The sequence below is a fragment of the Melitaea cinxia genome, chromosome 5, assembly GCF_905220565.1.
Source record: "Melitaea cinxia chromosome 5, ilMelCinx1.1, whole genome shotgun sequence".
Lineage (NCBI taxonomy): Eukaryota > Metazoa > Arthropoda > Insecta > Lepidoptera > Nymphalidae > Melitaea > Melitaea cinxia.
The window spans coordinates 15,318,995-15,333,470 of NC_059398.1; the positions used below are offsets into that span (position 1 = coordinate 15,318,995).

At 33.5% G+C, this 14,476-nt stretch overlaps 1 protein-coding gene across 1 annotated transcript in view; it reads right to left on the reverse strand.

The window, feature by feature from the left end:
• Nucleotides 1–12,542, reverse strand: part of LOC123653694 (protein scarlet-like) — a 50,309-nt gene extending 37,767 nt beyond the window's left edge. The window contains exons 1-3 of the mRNA XM_045589686.1: nt 12,279–12,542; nt 6,457–6,649; nt 643–691 (exon numbers count right to left, since the gene is read on the reverse strand). Coding sequence (XP_045445642.1) covers nt 643–691; nt 6,457–6,649; nt 12,279–12,377 — 341 coding nt within the window. The 5' untranslated portion in view covers nt 12,378–12,542. The remainder of the gene's footprint in view (nt 1–642; nt 692–6,456; nt 6,650–12,278) is intronic.
• Nucleotides 12,543–14,476: the final 1,934 nt, after the last annotated feature.

Here is a 14,476-nt window from a genome sequence, read left to right on the forward strand (position 1 = left end):
CGAGTCTATCTGTATCATCACACATCATCCTCATCACAGCAACCTTTCGCAGTCCACTGCTGGACATAGGCCTCTACAAGTTCACGCCAAAAATGGCGTGTGTGCTCAAACTCATGTGTTTTATCCATAGTCACCACGCTGGGCATGCGGGTTGGTGACCGCAGGGCTGGCTTTGTCGCACCAAAGACGCTGCTGCCCGTCTTCGGCCTGTGTATTTTAAAGCCAGCAGTTGGATGGTTATCCCAGCATCGGTAGGATTTTTAAGTTCCAAGGTAGTAGTGGAACTGTGTTATCCCTTAGTCACCTCTTACGACCCCCACGGGAAGAGAGGGGATGGCTATATTCTTTGATGCCGTAACCACACAGCATCTATCTGTATAGAAACAGACAATGATACGCAAAGTGTACAGTTTTTCTTGTTGATTATTTTTCCTTATATACTATAAGGAAATAACGTATTAATTTTTAATCACTCATCATTATGTTTTTTTTTTCATTATGTTCATTCCAGTTTTACAACTTTTCATTAATAAATGTCAATCTTTTTTATGAATAAAAAAAATCCGATTTCTCAATTTTAACTTTTTAATTCATTATTAAATTACTATAAAACTAATTTCCTATAAAATATTATTTTCTTACCTTGGACCCATGAGGGCGACTAGTGTACCAGGTTTCGCGATACCGCTGACTGCAAACAAAATTTAATATTAAATAAATAAATAAACGCTTCATACTCAACAGCCCCCAGTAGGATTTTCTCCTTTGTCGGGGGTCCGGAAACACAAAATACACAAGCACATATGCCCAGACCACGAAAAATATCTATATGGCCATTACAAATGTCTGTCGTGAGTGGAGATCGAACTGCGACCGCCAGCGCATCAGCCAGTGCTGTGACCGTTACACTAACGTGTCGTCAATTTGTAATATACATAACTTTTAGAACATTTATCAAATTCCAGAGTAAGAAGATCCTTGGAGTTAGTCACGAAGTGTGATAAGGAAGAAGAAAAGAATAATGAATTTTATTTTGTTATCTACAAAAGCAAATTCATTTACATTGCATACGTAAAATTAATTAAAATTGCGAATTTTTGGAGCTAGACGAATTGTGTTGTACCAGTTTTTTTGACATTTGCAAAATACTTGTTCTTCATTTTAAAGCAATAAATAGTTGTTATATAAAGAGTTGTTGTAATTATCTGTTTAATTAAAAAAAAAAAAAAAAATATATATATATATATATATATATATATATATATATATATATATATATATATATATATATATGTATTTATTTATTTATTTATTAATACTTTCTTGCACAATACATTAAAGAATTGTACAAAAGGCGGGATTAATGCTAAAAGCACTCTTACCAGCCAAACTTAAACGTACAAGAGCAGACGTTTGTAGGTGTGCAAAATCGAGTATTAGTAAAATTCAGATAAAGAAGAAAAGAGGGAGGAAATATAAAGTAACGTTAGTGGCTTAGTATAAACATGAGCACATAATTTATATATATATACCATACAAATAAAAAACATACATACATACATACATACATACATACATACATACATAATGCTTAATAAGCTGACGACAATAATAATCAAAACACAATTACAGTGTTGTATGAGTATGGCGGTTGCGGGTTTGAACCCCGCACATGACAAATATTTGTATTGACCATAGAGATGTTTGCCGTAGTTTTGGGTATTTGTGCAGTCCTTGTGGGTCTCCCGACCGTGCCTCGGAGAGCACTATAAGCCGTCGGTACCGGTTGTTATCATGTACACAGGATAGCGATCATTACCCATAGTAGGAAATATATTCGCCAAGCCGCATTGGAGCAACGTAGTAAATTAAGTTCTGATCCTTCTACATGGGGAAAGAGACTTATATTAATATCTAATATGTAACTTTTAGTGTCGACATAATTATAACTATCTATAAATATTGTGAAAACTTGTCGCAACTTGATCTGATTGTTAATTTTCTAAATTTTCAAACTAAGTAAATATGAGTACCCACTTCAGTCTCGCAACAAGCTTTTTTGTTAGGTATATGTGATAGTAAAAGTTTTAAAGAAAAAGTTTATTTTATTCCTTAGCACATTTAAATAAAAGTTTTTTTTAAATTTTATAATTTTAATTTTTTCAATTTGTTTCCATATAAACCTATCCGGACAAGATCACAATACCTATCTGCCTGCTTACCTACTACCTATAGTACCTACATTTTAGTGATTCATTTTTATTCATAAAAGATTTGGTAAAATCATCGCACACGAATAAAAATAATAAATTATTAACGATTCAATAAGAAATGATTCGTCAAGTCATCGACTTGTATTAAATCTTAAATGTTAGATTACGAGTAGATTAGCATTAATTAATTCATCTCATAAAACCTGTTTTTAACGTCGGATTTAAATTTGATACAAGTGCTTTACATTTGCATACATGTAGGATAAAATCTTGTATTGTAATACGGAAATCCATACACTAAAAACCCGATCGACATATTTTTGGTCTATACAAATATTTGTCACGAGCGTGCAAATCTCGACTGCTAACGCAACAGTCAGTTGTTCTAATTGTTCCCATCACCCTGATATTTTTTTCATTTCATGTTCTAATCTTGTAAATATTGTGACGAATTGAATATGGACACCGAGTTGGTACATGTTACGCTTACACCTCCAATCCTGGTAACCCATTGCTAAAAATTTAACTGAGGTAGGGCACAATAGCAAATATCTTGCTAAAAATGTGGAGCAGCCCGACTGGGGAAGTACTGAGGATGTTTTAGAAGAGGGAAGTTTTACCTTACAAAAGAATGTGAAGAGAAGAATGTGAGAAAAATGATACACAGCTAAACAATAGTGCTTTCAAGCAGTATTGTGTTCCTGTGGTGAGTAAGGTGACTAAAGCTCCTGGGGGGGGGGGGGGACTGAGGATAATGTCGGCCAGGTCGGTGTTGCAAGCATCTCATCAGCCGTACGCTTTTTTGCCGACCTAGTTGTATATAAAAAAAAGTTTATTTAGATATATACAATAAATAGCTCACTTGACAGTGGACATAATAAAAAAAGCGTATACTGATTAGGGCCTGTAAGTATAATCGTCTTCGCCTCTTTGGAATATAGATTTCGACTCGAAGTTCCGCTTTAATTATATTGAAGTTAATTTGAATAGATAATACGTTTTTCAACGCAAATGAAAACAATAATTTGCACGTGTCCAAAAAAGCAAAAGCTTTATATTTTTAATGGGTGATCCGTAGCTACTAAGTGAACCGATGAAGGCCGGTCTACTTTCCCGCCATCAGATACGTTGAAGAGTAATAAAGCAGTCTTCACAAAAAGTCAAAAATGTCAAGGAATTATTTTTATTAGTTAAAATATATAGTGAACACGTCTGTATTTTTAACCGACTTAAAAAAATGAGGAGGTTCGCAATTCCACTTTTACTAGGTGTACCGATTTTAATAATTGCGCTGGTGTTTGTATTGTGGTCCCACTTAAACTTGATCGAGACCTAACTTGGTCTATTTGAGTTATCCATTATTATGCGTATTTAATTATTTTACTTGTCGATTGTAATCGAAGTCGCTTTTTTTTTCGTTTGCGAACAAATACCAATATTGTTCTCAAAAACATAAAAGATGTAATCTATAATTTTTCAAACGCCTAAAGTGCCTTCTTAAAAACGTTTACCATCTCGCGCCCACATATACATTCTAAGTAATAAAAAATCACCATAACCGGATCACTCACTCGAAATTTGTATCTGAGGTTGTACTCAAAGCGAAAATTGAAAATTGGTAATGTTTAATTTAAAATTTGGTCTACAAAAATTATAAATAATAATATTTAAACAGTGAAAAAATAAAATATTTATGAGCACTTGATTTATAGCTACGCTTGCACGCCTACTTATCCGTTTTAATTATTGCCTATTAGAAAAATTAGCGTTATTGTAATTATATTTAAATAGGAATCAGAAACACCTAGGGATAAGTTACATAAAAGTGAAACACTATACTTATATCAACGATTCTTATTTATCTTGCGATGATTCTAAAATATAATAAAAACACCGGCACACAAAAAGAAAGAAGTGGTATGTACACATGAATTTTAAGTTAGTTTGGGCCGTAAACCCTCCAACATCGAGTAAATTGCAAAAACGTAATAAAATATTGTGGATCTGAAGCAAGCATAATTTTTGTGTATTTCGATCCGTTGAATACTAATCTAAAGTGTACTTAGACCACAAGCCGTTTTTAATCTGAGAAAATTGTAAAAAACCCTTGAAAATTGCAAAAATCACAAAAATGAAAAAAAATTTGTAGACCCAGATCAAAGACTGTAATTTGATCTGCTTAGTACGAATCTGAAATGTATTCGTCCCATATTTCCTTAAACACTCAAAAAATTGCATAAAATCGATGAAATAACAAAAAATAGTAAAAAAAATTGTCATGTACATGTCCGTAGATAAGCGGCATCTCGTGTACAAACCACTTTTTTATTTTCGTGTGCCGGTGTGGTTAAAGTAAGTGAAAATTTCACGTTTAAGAAAAAGTTTACACAATTTGCTATGTATGAGACTGTAAATACGTTAGGAAGACAGACTAGAGAGTTATAGGTTTTGTAAAAGATGTTAATTTTTTACACTTTTTCGGTAAAAAATTTCAATATTTTGAAATAATTTTCCCTCGGAATAATATAAAGGCTGTTGTGTGTATTTTATTTTAATTGTAATGCAATTGTTTAAATATATACTACGTTATATAATGTATAATTATGTATCTAAATAGTTATTTATACTTTAATTATTAACATATAAGTAAGAAACAATAAAGTTATTCGTACACATGTCGATAGCGGGATTCGGACGCTGATATCATCATAGCAACAGGTTGACAAAAGTACGATTATGTAATGTAGTAAATAAAGATATATTCCAAACAACAGTTTATTAAATGTTTTGTAGACTAAAGTTTTATCATTACAGCCTATACAGTCCACTGCTGGACATAGGCCTCCACAAGTTTACGCCAAAAATAACGTGAACTCATGTGCTTTGCCCATAGTCACCACGCTGGGCAGGCGGGTTGGTGACCGCAGTACTGGCTTTGTCGCACCGAAGACGCTGCTGCCCGTCTTCGGCCTGTGTATTTCAAAGCCAGCAGTTGGATGGTTATCCCGCCATCGGTCGGCTTCTTAAGTTCCAAGGTGGTTGTGGAACCTTGTTATCCCTTAGTCGCCTCCTACGACACGAGAAGAGAGGGGGTGGCTAAATTCTTTAGTGCCGTAGCCACACAGCACAAAGTTTTATATTTAAATATTATTTGTAAACTAATATAATAAGGATTATATATACAAAAACGAATATTTTAAAAAATTCATTCAAAACATTGAATTTCTCACCCTACGTAACATTGGCGGAATCAACCTTGCCCCACTGATACAATTGAAAGCCGTTAAAACTTATCAAGAAATCAATCAATTGACAAAACTTAAACACTTTACTTAAGGACTACACCTTTTTATTTGAATCAAAGGTTTATTCTTTTATGACAAGCTGACATACGTTATCTAAAATAATTTATTTCAAAAATATATTGTCACCGACCTATGCTCTAGTAATCAAATCCATTCGTCTGACGTGACGTGACTCCCAATTATACTTGAAGCAGAGTGAAGTACTTATAATAACATATTTGATCCGGCTATTCTTTTTTGTAGTTCTCTCTACTGAGACTGGAAAAGCCGTCGAAAAGCTCGAAAACTTATATCCGTCAATCTCAACCATTGACAAATATTAGGAAATTTATTGCTGTTTTATCGTTAGTTCGTTTTTTACAAAATGTTACGGAAATCATTTAGATTATTAATTTTAATTAAGTATGTTTTAAAGAGTACGTTTTTTATAACCTGTTTATATAAATTATAATTTCTTTATTTAAAACTTCATTGCACATTCAGAATCACATGAAATAAAATCGCAATATTGTAATTTAAAAAAAGTTTAAAAGCGGTCTTATCGCTAATTGTCACTATGTATTTATAATTAAATTTATTTAATTTAGTAGAAGCAATAGTATTTCCTTATATATTCCTTATATACCTTACCGCAAACGTTCTGATAAAAACCACCAACATTTTATATCCAGGATAGAATAATAAAAAGAAAGAATTTAGTAAAAAAGCAGGGGAAACTAATATTAGGTATCCAACATTTTATTCGGGTATAGGAAAGCTTCCTCCTACAATAAGGCGCAATTAGAACAGTAATTTTATAAGTATATAAAAATGTGATCAGACTTAAATATGAATTAAATACTTTATGTCAAATTATTTAAGGCCTGATATACGAAACCCACCAAGGATTATGGTACTCTGGACGGTACACGTCACAAAAAATACAAAAATCGACTCACCATTGTTGACCAAACGCTTTAACTTCCCGTCTTTGAGTTTGACGTGAACAGCGAGATCTCGCCAAACGAGGGTGCAAGGCCGCGGTGAGGGTGAGGTTCCCAGCAGTTCCTCCACCTCGGCAAACGGTGGCTCGTCATATTTAACTTGTGATATACCACTATCTACAAAGTCTCTGTCGTCCGTGTCTTGTTCCTGCCAATAAAAAATGTGTCGTATTTTTAATTGATTTTTGTTTAAATAAGCCGATATTAAAACATTTTTATTAGTGCTAAAAGAAAAACGATGTCTAAATCATCTTCGACTCCATTGTCTATCTGTCCGTTATGGGACCTATCTTTAAAGCAATGCTAGGCAAAAGTAATTAGAAAGGACGTATTTAAATAAATACGTTACAAGCTAAGGAAATGCTACGAAGTGGTTACGAAACACAAGAATTGTCATATTTAACATTTGTCTTTAGCACAAGCCAATTAAAATGAATAGAAAAGACGTAGATGCTACAAGTCACGAAAGTGCTACAAATTAGTTACAAATTTGAAAATCAATTGACAAGCATAAAAAACGAGTGTGGTTTAGACCACACGCCTAAAGTAAAACTTACGAAACGTAACACTCTCTTGCTGTCTTCACTAACTTATATCTCCCTCTCAACTTCCGTTCGCCTCGCCTGATCACACTTTTTGTAACGCTCTTTTCACGCATTCATCAGCTTACTCCCCAAGTCAATCGTTCGTAAAGACGTTTTCTTTCAATTTTTTTTTTGTATAAAACTAAATTTTTTGTAAAGTCAAGGTATAAAAGCCCTTAAAAAATTAAATGAGTTTTAATAGTGTTTTATATCGATTTCACAACATATCTAATGTTACACTGATTCCCAGTGTGTTAAATAAAGCAGCATAAAAAAAAATCTTTATTATCAATTAACAATAAGTATAATTTTATCATCAACCCACCACAATACCTACATTATTTTTGTCAAGATATGTGTTGTTTTTTAGTTTTGTACACGCTTAGAAATAGCGCGCACTAGTGATTTTTGTCACCGTGACTGTTGCGTCACTGTCACCGCGTCCATCATCCCTATTGAAGGTGCGCGCATTTGGATACGTGACAATTCGGTGACTTTTTGTCCGCAGAGGACGGCAACATGCCGGTGACGCAACTGTCACCATGTCCATAGATTTGTATTGATTTGTATTACCGTGCGCGCAGTAGCAACTAAATGTCACTTCGCCCCACTCCTTTGCGTTTAGTCATAATGGATAATCTCATCCTTGTGTTTTTGTAAGTAATAGTAGGCTTCAACAAAAGTAATAATTCATCAAAGCTTGTGACACTCATTCGGAAATATCGAAAAAAATTGCCTGGATATGTACGTAGGTTAGCAAACATGGTGCAGAACTTTCCACTTATCAGCCTATCACTCCAAAGTGGGTGAATCCAATACTTTTTATCCTTACATTTTTTTCTATTTCTAAAAACGAGTGCACAGACAACCGTCTCCTCGAGATCCATCTTATCGAATGCAAGAAAATTTCGTTACTGTCACCGCAAGTGCGCGCAGTCACGAAAAGTTTGGTGACGTGACAGTGACAAGGACAAAGGACAATTGTATTTTTGAAGTTATACATCTTTTGGCGCATTAGGAAAAAATATTAAGAGTACATTTTTACGATGCGGACGCCCACTGTCACACAAAACCGACACCATGAAGTTAGCTAGTCAACGAAGAAGAAGTTACCAACGTGAAGTTACCTAGCCAATGAAGTATAACTTCTCATAAAACATAATTTTAGTAAATCAATTACTCCCATTTAAACTAAAATCAATTAATTCAATTTAATTAAGAAATTATTACTTGAAAAAATAAATAATAGTGTTTGCTCGCAAACGAAAAAAAAAACCGACTTCAATTACATCGACAAGTAATACAACGTAGATCGACGAAAAAATAGTCAAGCAACTACGCGTTATCAAAGATTACTCAAAAAGTAGTTATCACATCTCGATAAAATTTATATGTGACCAAATGATAAACATCAGCTTTCGATTAAATTAAAAATTATCAAAATCGGTACACCCAGTAAAAAGTTATTACGGATTTTCAAGAGTTTCCTTCGATTTCTCTGGGATCTCATTATCAGATCCTGGTTTCCTTATCACGGTACCAAACTAGAGATATCCCCTTTCTAACAAAAAAAGAATTATCAAAATCGGTACATCCAGTAGAAAGTTATGCGGTATAATACAACGTAGGTCGACGAAAAAAGCGTCAAGTAAAAACGCATTATTAGATATAACTCGAAAAGTAGTTGTTAGATCTCAAATAAATTTAAATGGGACCAATTGGCACACACCACCTTTCGATTAAAGCAAAATTTGTCGAAATCGGTCTACCCGGTCAAAAGTTCTGATGTAACATACATAATTAAAAAAAAAAAATACAGTCGAATTGAGAACCTCCTCCTTTTTTGGAAGTCGGTTAAAAACCGAACGTGCTTTAGACCACACGACTGAAGTAAAACTTATTTAGCAATATATAGGCCTGCACTGTGTCTTAGATATACGAAACTTAGCTGGCTATGAGAGAAAGAGAGAAAGAAAATGTGTGCTCGCACCTCTTTCTATTGCTCCGTTCGCCTCCACTGATCACACTTTCGTAACGATCTCGTCACGTTTACCTGCTTACTCCCCAAGTGAAGTATGCGTAAAGAAGTTTTACTTCAAAAACTGCATTGCAATCAAGTGTCATTTCCACTACAAGCTTAAAAAATGTATTTGATCTTTAGTGGATGAAAAAAAAGGATTTTAGTAACGATTAAACATTTGAACAAAATGAAATAAAAATAAATAAATAAAAGGGAGAGCGAATTGAAAAGTAATCCCCCGAAATATGTAAAATCGCGTGTGTCGCTCGGGACTTATCTAACCTTTCAGATCTTTCTCACTACTGATCGAGTCTACGCGAACGCGAAACTACTGTCGAAAGAATCGCCTTGTCATCAATCGATAGAATTAATATCGCCTTGAACTAAACATGAAAACCTACGATCGACTATATATTAGCTTAATACCTAGCCGCTTATACCACCATACTTTAGCATTTAAAAAGTTAATGAAAAGTAGCGGTGCCAGTTCAAATAAAGAACGTTGGATGATTCGATAATTTCAATACAGTTCTACACACTGGAAACTTCTGATTCTTCAAAATAATCTATATAGATATAAATAAAAACGAATGTTGCTAAACGCATAACTCGAGAATGGCTCGACCAATTCGGCTAATTTATTTTTTTGTATGTTCCTTAAGGCCCACGGAAGGTTTTAATACAAAAAAAAAAAATACTATTAACTTTTGACAGAACGAAGTCTGTCCAGGCAATTAGTAAATACATAAATCTACGTATAAATTGTATATCGAAATCAAAACGTAGATCATAATTAGATAAAAATTGCTACTGTTAATTAATATTACTTTCAATATATCTATTATATCTTTAGTTTTTTAACAGTTATGTAATATTTACATTTTACATTGTAAAATTTGTGTGTAAAGTTTGTCCCACGAATGTTATAAATGTAAAAAAATTAAAGATGGGCAATACGGACAGATGACTGACCAATCACTTTGAATTTAAGACATGACAATTGGAGATCCAGTATAACATGTTTTAGCTGCTTAGCCTCAATTTTTAACAAGATTATATTGTTAAAATAACAATTATTTGATACTAAAACTTTAATCTATTAAGTAGGGGAACACCGGGCAAGACGGGGTGGTGGGCAAGACGGGGCATCAGGCTTTTCAGGTGATTTAAATTGATCAATCTCATTCGCTCTGCCATCTCGCTACTGGCCGCCACGACAGCTCTTAGTCACACGAGTACTAACATGGCGGCTATTCATTTGTTTTAGTTATCGTCGAAAAGTAGATTTCGTTTGTTCGTATTAAAATTTCTTATATGTACGTTTCGTAGTGCATGAAACTTGTATTTGGTGAATTTTAAGCGGCACCTCGGTTAACCCTATCTACAGTACATTGCAGTAACAGGTAATAACTTGTTTTGTTATGAAACATTATTCAATTTTTTTTTGTTTGAATATTAATTTTGAAACGAATCAACGGGCAAGATGGGGTATCTGATACTCCATATTGCCTGACACGATTTTGATTATTTATATTTTTTTATATATTGTTTTAGGATGGTTTATATTTAAAAAAAGTCATATATGTTTATAAAAGAAACTCAGGAAGAGGAAAACGGTCAAGGGAAGCACTGAATAAGGCGATAGAAGTTGTTTTGAAGCGAGAAATGGGATATATGTTGGCTGAAAAATTTTTCTTAGTCCCACAAACTACATTGGAATGAAAGGTAAAAAAGGCTAAAAAAGAATGTAAAGGTACCTTTGGGTACCAGTATTTTCGCAAAAAGAAGAAGAGGATGAGCTTGATGGATTATTTACTAGACATAGAAATCGGGTTTTTTTAACTGTAGATACTGTGGCAGCACCTCTTACAAAAACAGCAATGAGCACTGCAGTTGTTGTTACAGATCCTGCTACTTCAACAGTTGTGACAACTAGTACAACTGAAATTAACACATATTTAAATTTGTGTCCTTCCCCTAGATTTTCTTATTGGCCTAATTTAGTGCATTAGCCAGCCCAAAGCAACTATTGCCTCTTCCAGTGACCAAAAAGACATTAAAAGTTACGAAAAAACACGGTAAAACTACTATCATAACCTCTTTACCCTATAAACAGAAGTTGTTAAGAGTTAAGTTAGAAGAATTTATTTTAAAAAAATGTGACAGAAAAGTTAAAAAAGCAAACAAGGAAATCAGACAGAGAAAAAAGGAGCGAAAACAGAAAAAGGAAGAGAAACAAAACCTATTTCAAGACTAAAGCCACAAAGAAATATAATTCAAAGAAACGTATTAAACAGTCGTCTTCTGAAAAGAGTGATGTTGAAACAGAAAACACTCCATGCCTACATTCTACAGGATTATATTTCGACTCCAAGAAAGGTTGGATTGCTTATTCTTCTTGTGGTAAATGGTTACATTATGGCTGCGCAGGAGTGGATGATAATGATGCCGAAGCAACATTCATTTGCGAGTTCTGCACTCCTGAATAGTCGAGAGAATGGCTATACCCCATCTTGCCCATTAGGCCCACCCCATCTTACCCGACCTATCGGGCATGATGGGGTGATATGTCATATTTTACATTTTGTTATATTATTAACAATTCTATGGTGCTGTGTTCCTGATTTAAATTTAATATGTAAGATTGATAACTATAAGCCTGATTAAGAATAAATATGATTATGAAACCATGAACCCCTACGATTTCTGGAGCTTTAAACCTTAACTACCCCATCTTGCCCGGTTTTCCCCTACTTTGTATGTTTTCAGAACACTTAAATCACGTGTTAAATATTCACATAAATAATTTTGGTTCAAATTGTTTCTAAATGATAATTGATTTTAAATTTATTATTTATTACAAATACTTTAAAAATAATCACAAACCTTAATTAATATCGTTACGATAACTGTGAAATATTTTTATCAAAATGCTTTCTTTTTTTTCTTCTTATCGATTTTATAATCAAAATACTTTGAAATTACTCATTCGCTGTCCCTTTTAAAATGAAACCATTCTTTGCCTGGATTCATTCTACATGCGAAATATAATTTTCAAGTAATTATTTCATAAGATAAAAATTTAGAAAAATAAACGTTACTAAAATTACTTCTAACAATAATTTAAAAAAACGGAAGCGATTCCTTACTACTTAGATTTCGAAAATTCTTACTTGATTATCATCCGCAAAATGTACTGAGCGTGAGCTGGAGCCACTCGACTGGGGTCTCGCAGACGTTTCCGCATCATAATCCCCAATTATCTTATACATTTTCCAAAACACCAACAGAACGAAAAATACAATTAACGGATACAGTTTGAATGGAGTTTAGAATGAAGCATTTTACCGCGAGCGCGTATCAGTTCTGCGGCGACGAGACGCAGCAAGCGATTGCCGAGGCGACGTCCGACAGAGATGGAGTACTTACAGAAAGAGAAACGCTATGGTTCATTTGTATAACGAAAAGTAACAATACCGAGTCCTATAAACCTCTTACGAAAGTAAAGTTAAATTGAGTGATAACACAAGTTCGTTTGTTAAGGTCGCATCAAGGTTTTGTAAAATCATCTGGAAAGTGATAAGCTTAACTTTCAACCTTTTATTTAAAACAAATATATAAAATTAAAGGTATAATTATCTTTACACAAAATTTACTCGGTACATATTTTTCCCGTACCTTTTGGAGCACGCTAAGTCTAATCAATAGGGAATATACCTAGCCGTAAACCCGCAGTGCAGCAGCTTTCTACTAACCAGTAGGTACCTGACGTGACTTCTACGTTATTTTCGATATTGAATATGCTTTTTGGTTTTTGGTGTTTAAAAAAATAGGATATCTTAGCTAGTTTCTTACCTTTGTTTTAATGTTAACACTAGCCGTTTTATTTGTATCTACGTCCTCAACGCCAAGCTTTCTATGCTGACGAGCTGATGTGAAGCTTATTATATTTTTACATTGTTTTACACATCATTTACGCGTGAGAAAACATAACGATTCAGCCTATAACATCCTAATGCTGAGCATAGGCCTCTTTCTTTTTATAGGACAAGGATTGGAGCTTAATCCACCACGTTACTCCACTGCAGGTTGGCGTATATGTCGCCATCAGGTATTTATGATAACAATCGCGACCAACGGCTTAACGTGCTCTCCGGGGCACGGTAGGGACAAGGACAACACGATGATGATGATGATGATGATGTGACCACAAGAACAGACATCCAAACCGTCGGTGTTTTAGGCGAATACTCGCACTACTAGACCAGAGCAGTTGTTGAGAGACGATGATGCGTCGCACGATTAAGAAGAACTATGTAAAATTCATTAAAATTAAGGCTATATATATTATGACGTAAAATATTTATTACTATACGGCGTGCGTTTTTTCTTTTTACGATAATTAACTTCAGACCAGCAGTTCTAAAGTTGTCTAGATTTGCTAGGATTGACCGACACTGACAGCTATTCGTTTCGTTAATATAGACAATAAAATCATAGACATTCTGTATTATTGGAACGTGAAAATTTCAAGAATACCGACAAAAGGGGAAGTTAGTTTTCAAAAAATTCTTAAGATTGTATTAATTCATAAAAAATAAATTATTTAATCGCTTCGGAATAACAATAAATTAGCCTTTTATTACTTTAAAATGTAAGTTTGTTGAAACATGTGGAATGCCGCCTTAATTAATACCTATCCATAATCTAATACGCTCTCGCTTGATCTTTTAATAGGACTTTTTTAAGCTCGTACAAGATATACATACATATACTTAAATATTTGTATGTCTATCAATTTACGAATATTTATTATTCTTAAATTTTGCCCGTTAACAAGTACAAGAGTGGGGTTCACAGAAATATCAGATTTTTGAACTGGATACACAAAACCTCTTACCTATCTTTGCAATAATAAGTCTCACCTCCAATTTTATTACCTAAATTTTTTGTGATTTATGGTCTTGGCTTTCATTACAGATAATTTACTTGACTGTACAATAATATACGAATATTAATAAAGAATTTATTTATTTATTAGTTATTTGTTTATTATTCATTTACAACGATACTGATTTACACACTCATACTTGAGTATCAAAACGCTGAATTAAATATTTACTCATTTTTAGTTAGCAGGCCATACAAAGTTTTAACCCCTATTCACTCCCATAAATGTATATTTTTTTTTGAAATCCATTCTTAGCGATGGTCTATTAACTATAAACTACTTCTGTATCTAATTTCAAGTTTTTATCAATAAAAAAATAATAATTAAGAACTTTTATAAAATCTTACGGAAGAATCTACCTCTTGAATGCAGTCTGTCGTAAAATTAGTTCATAGTGGAAGTTTACTAACAATTAACTAT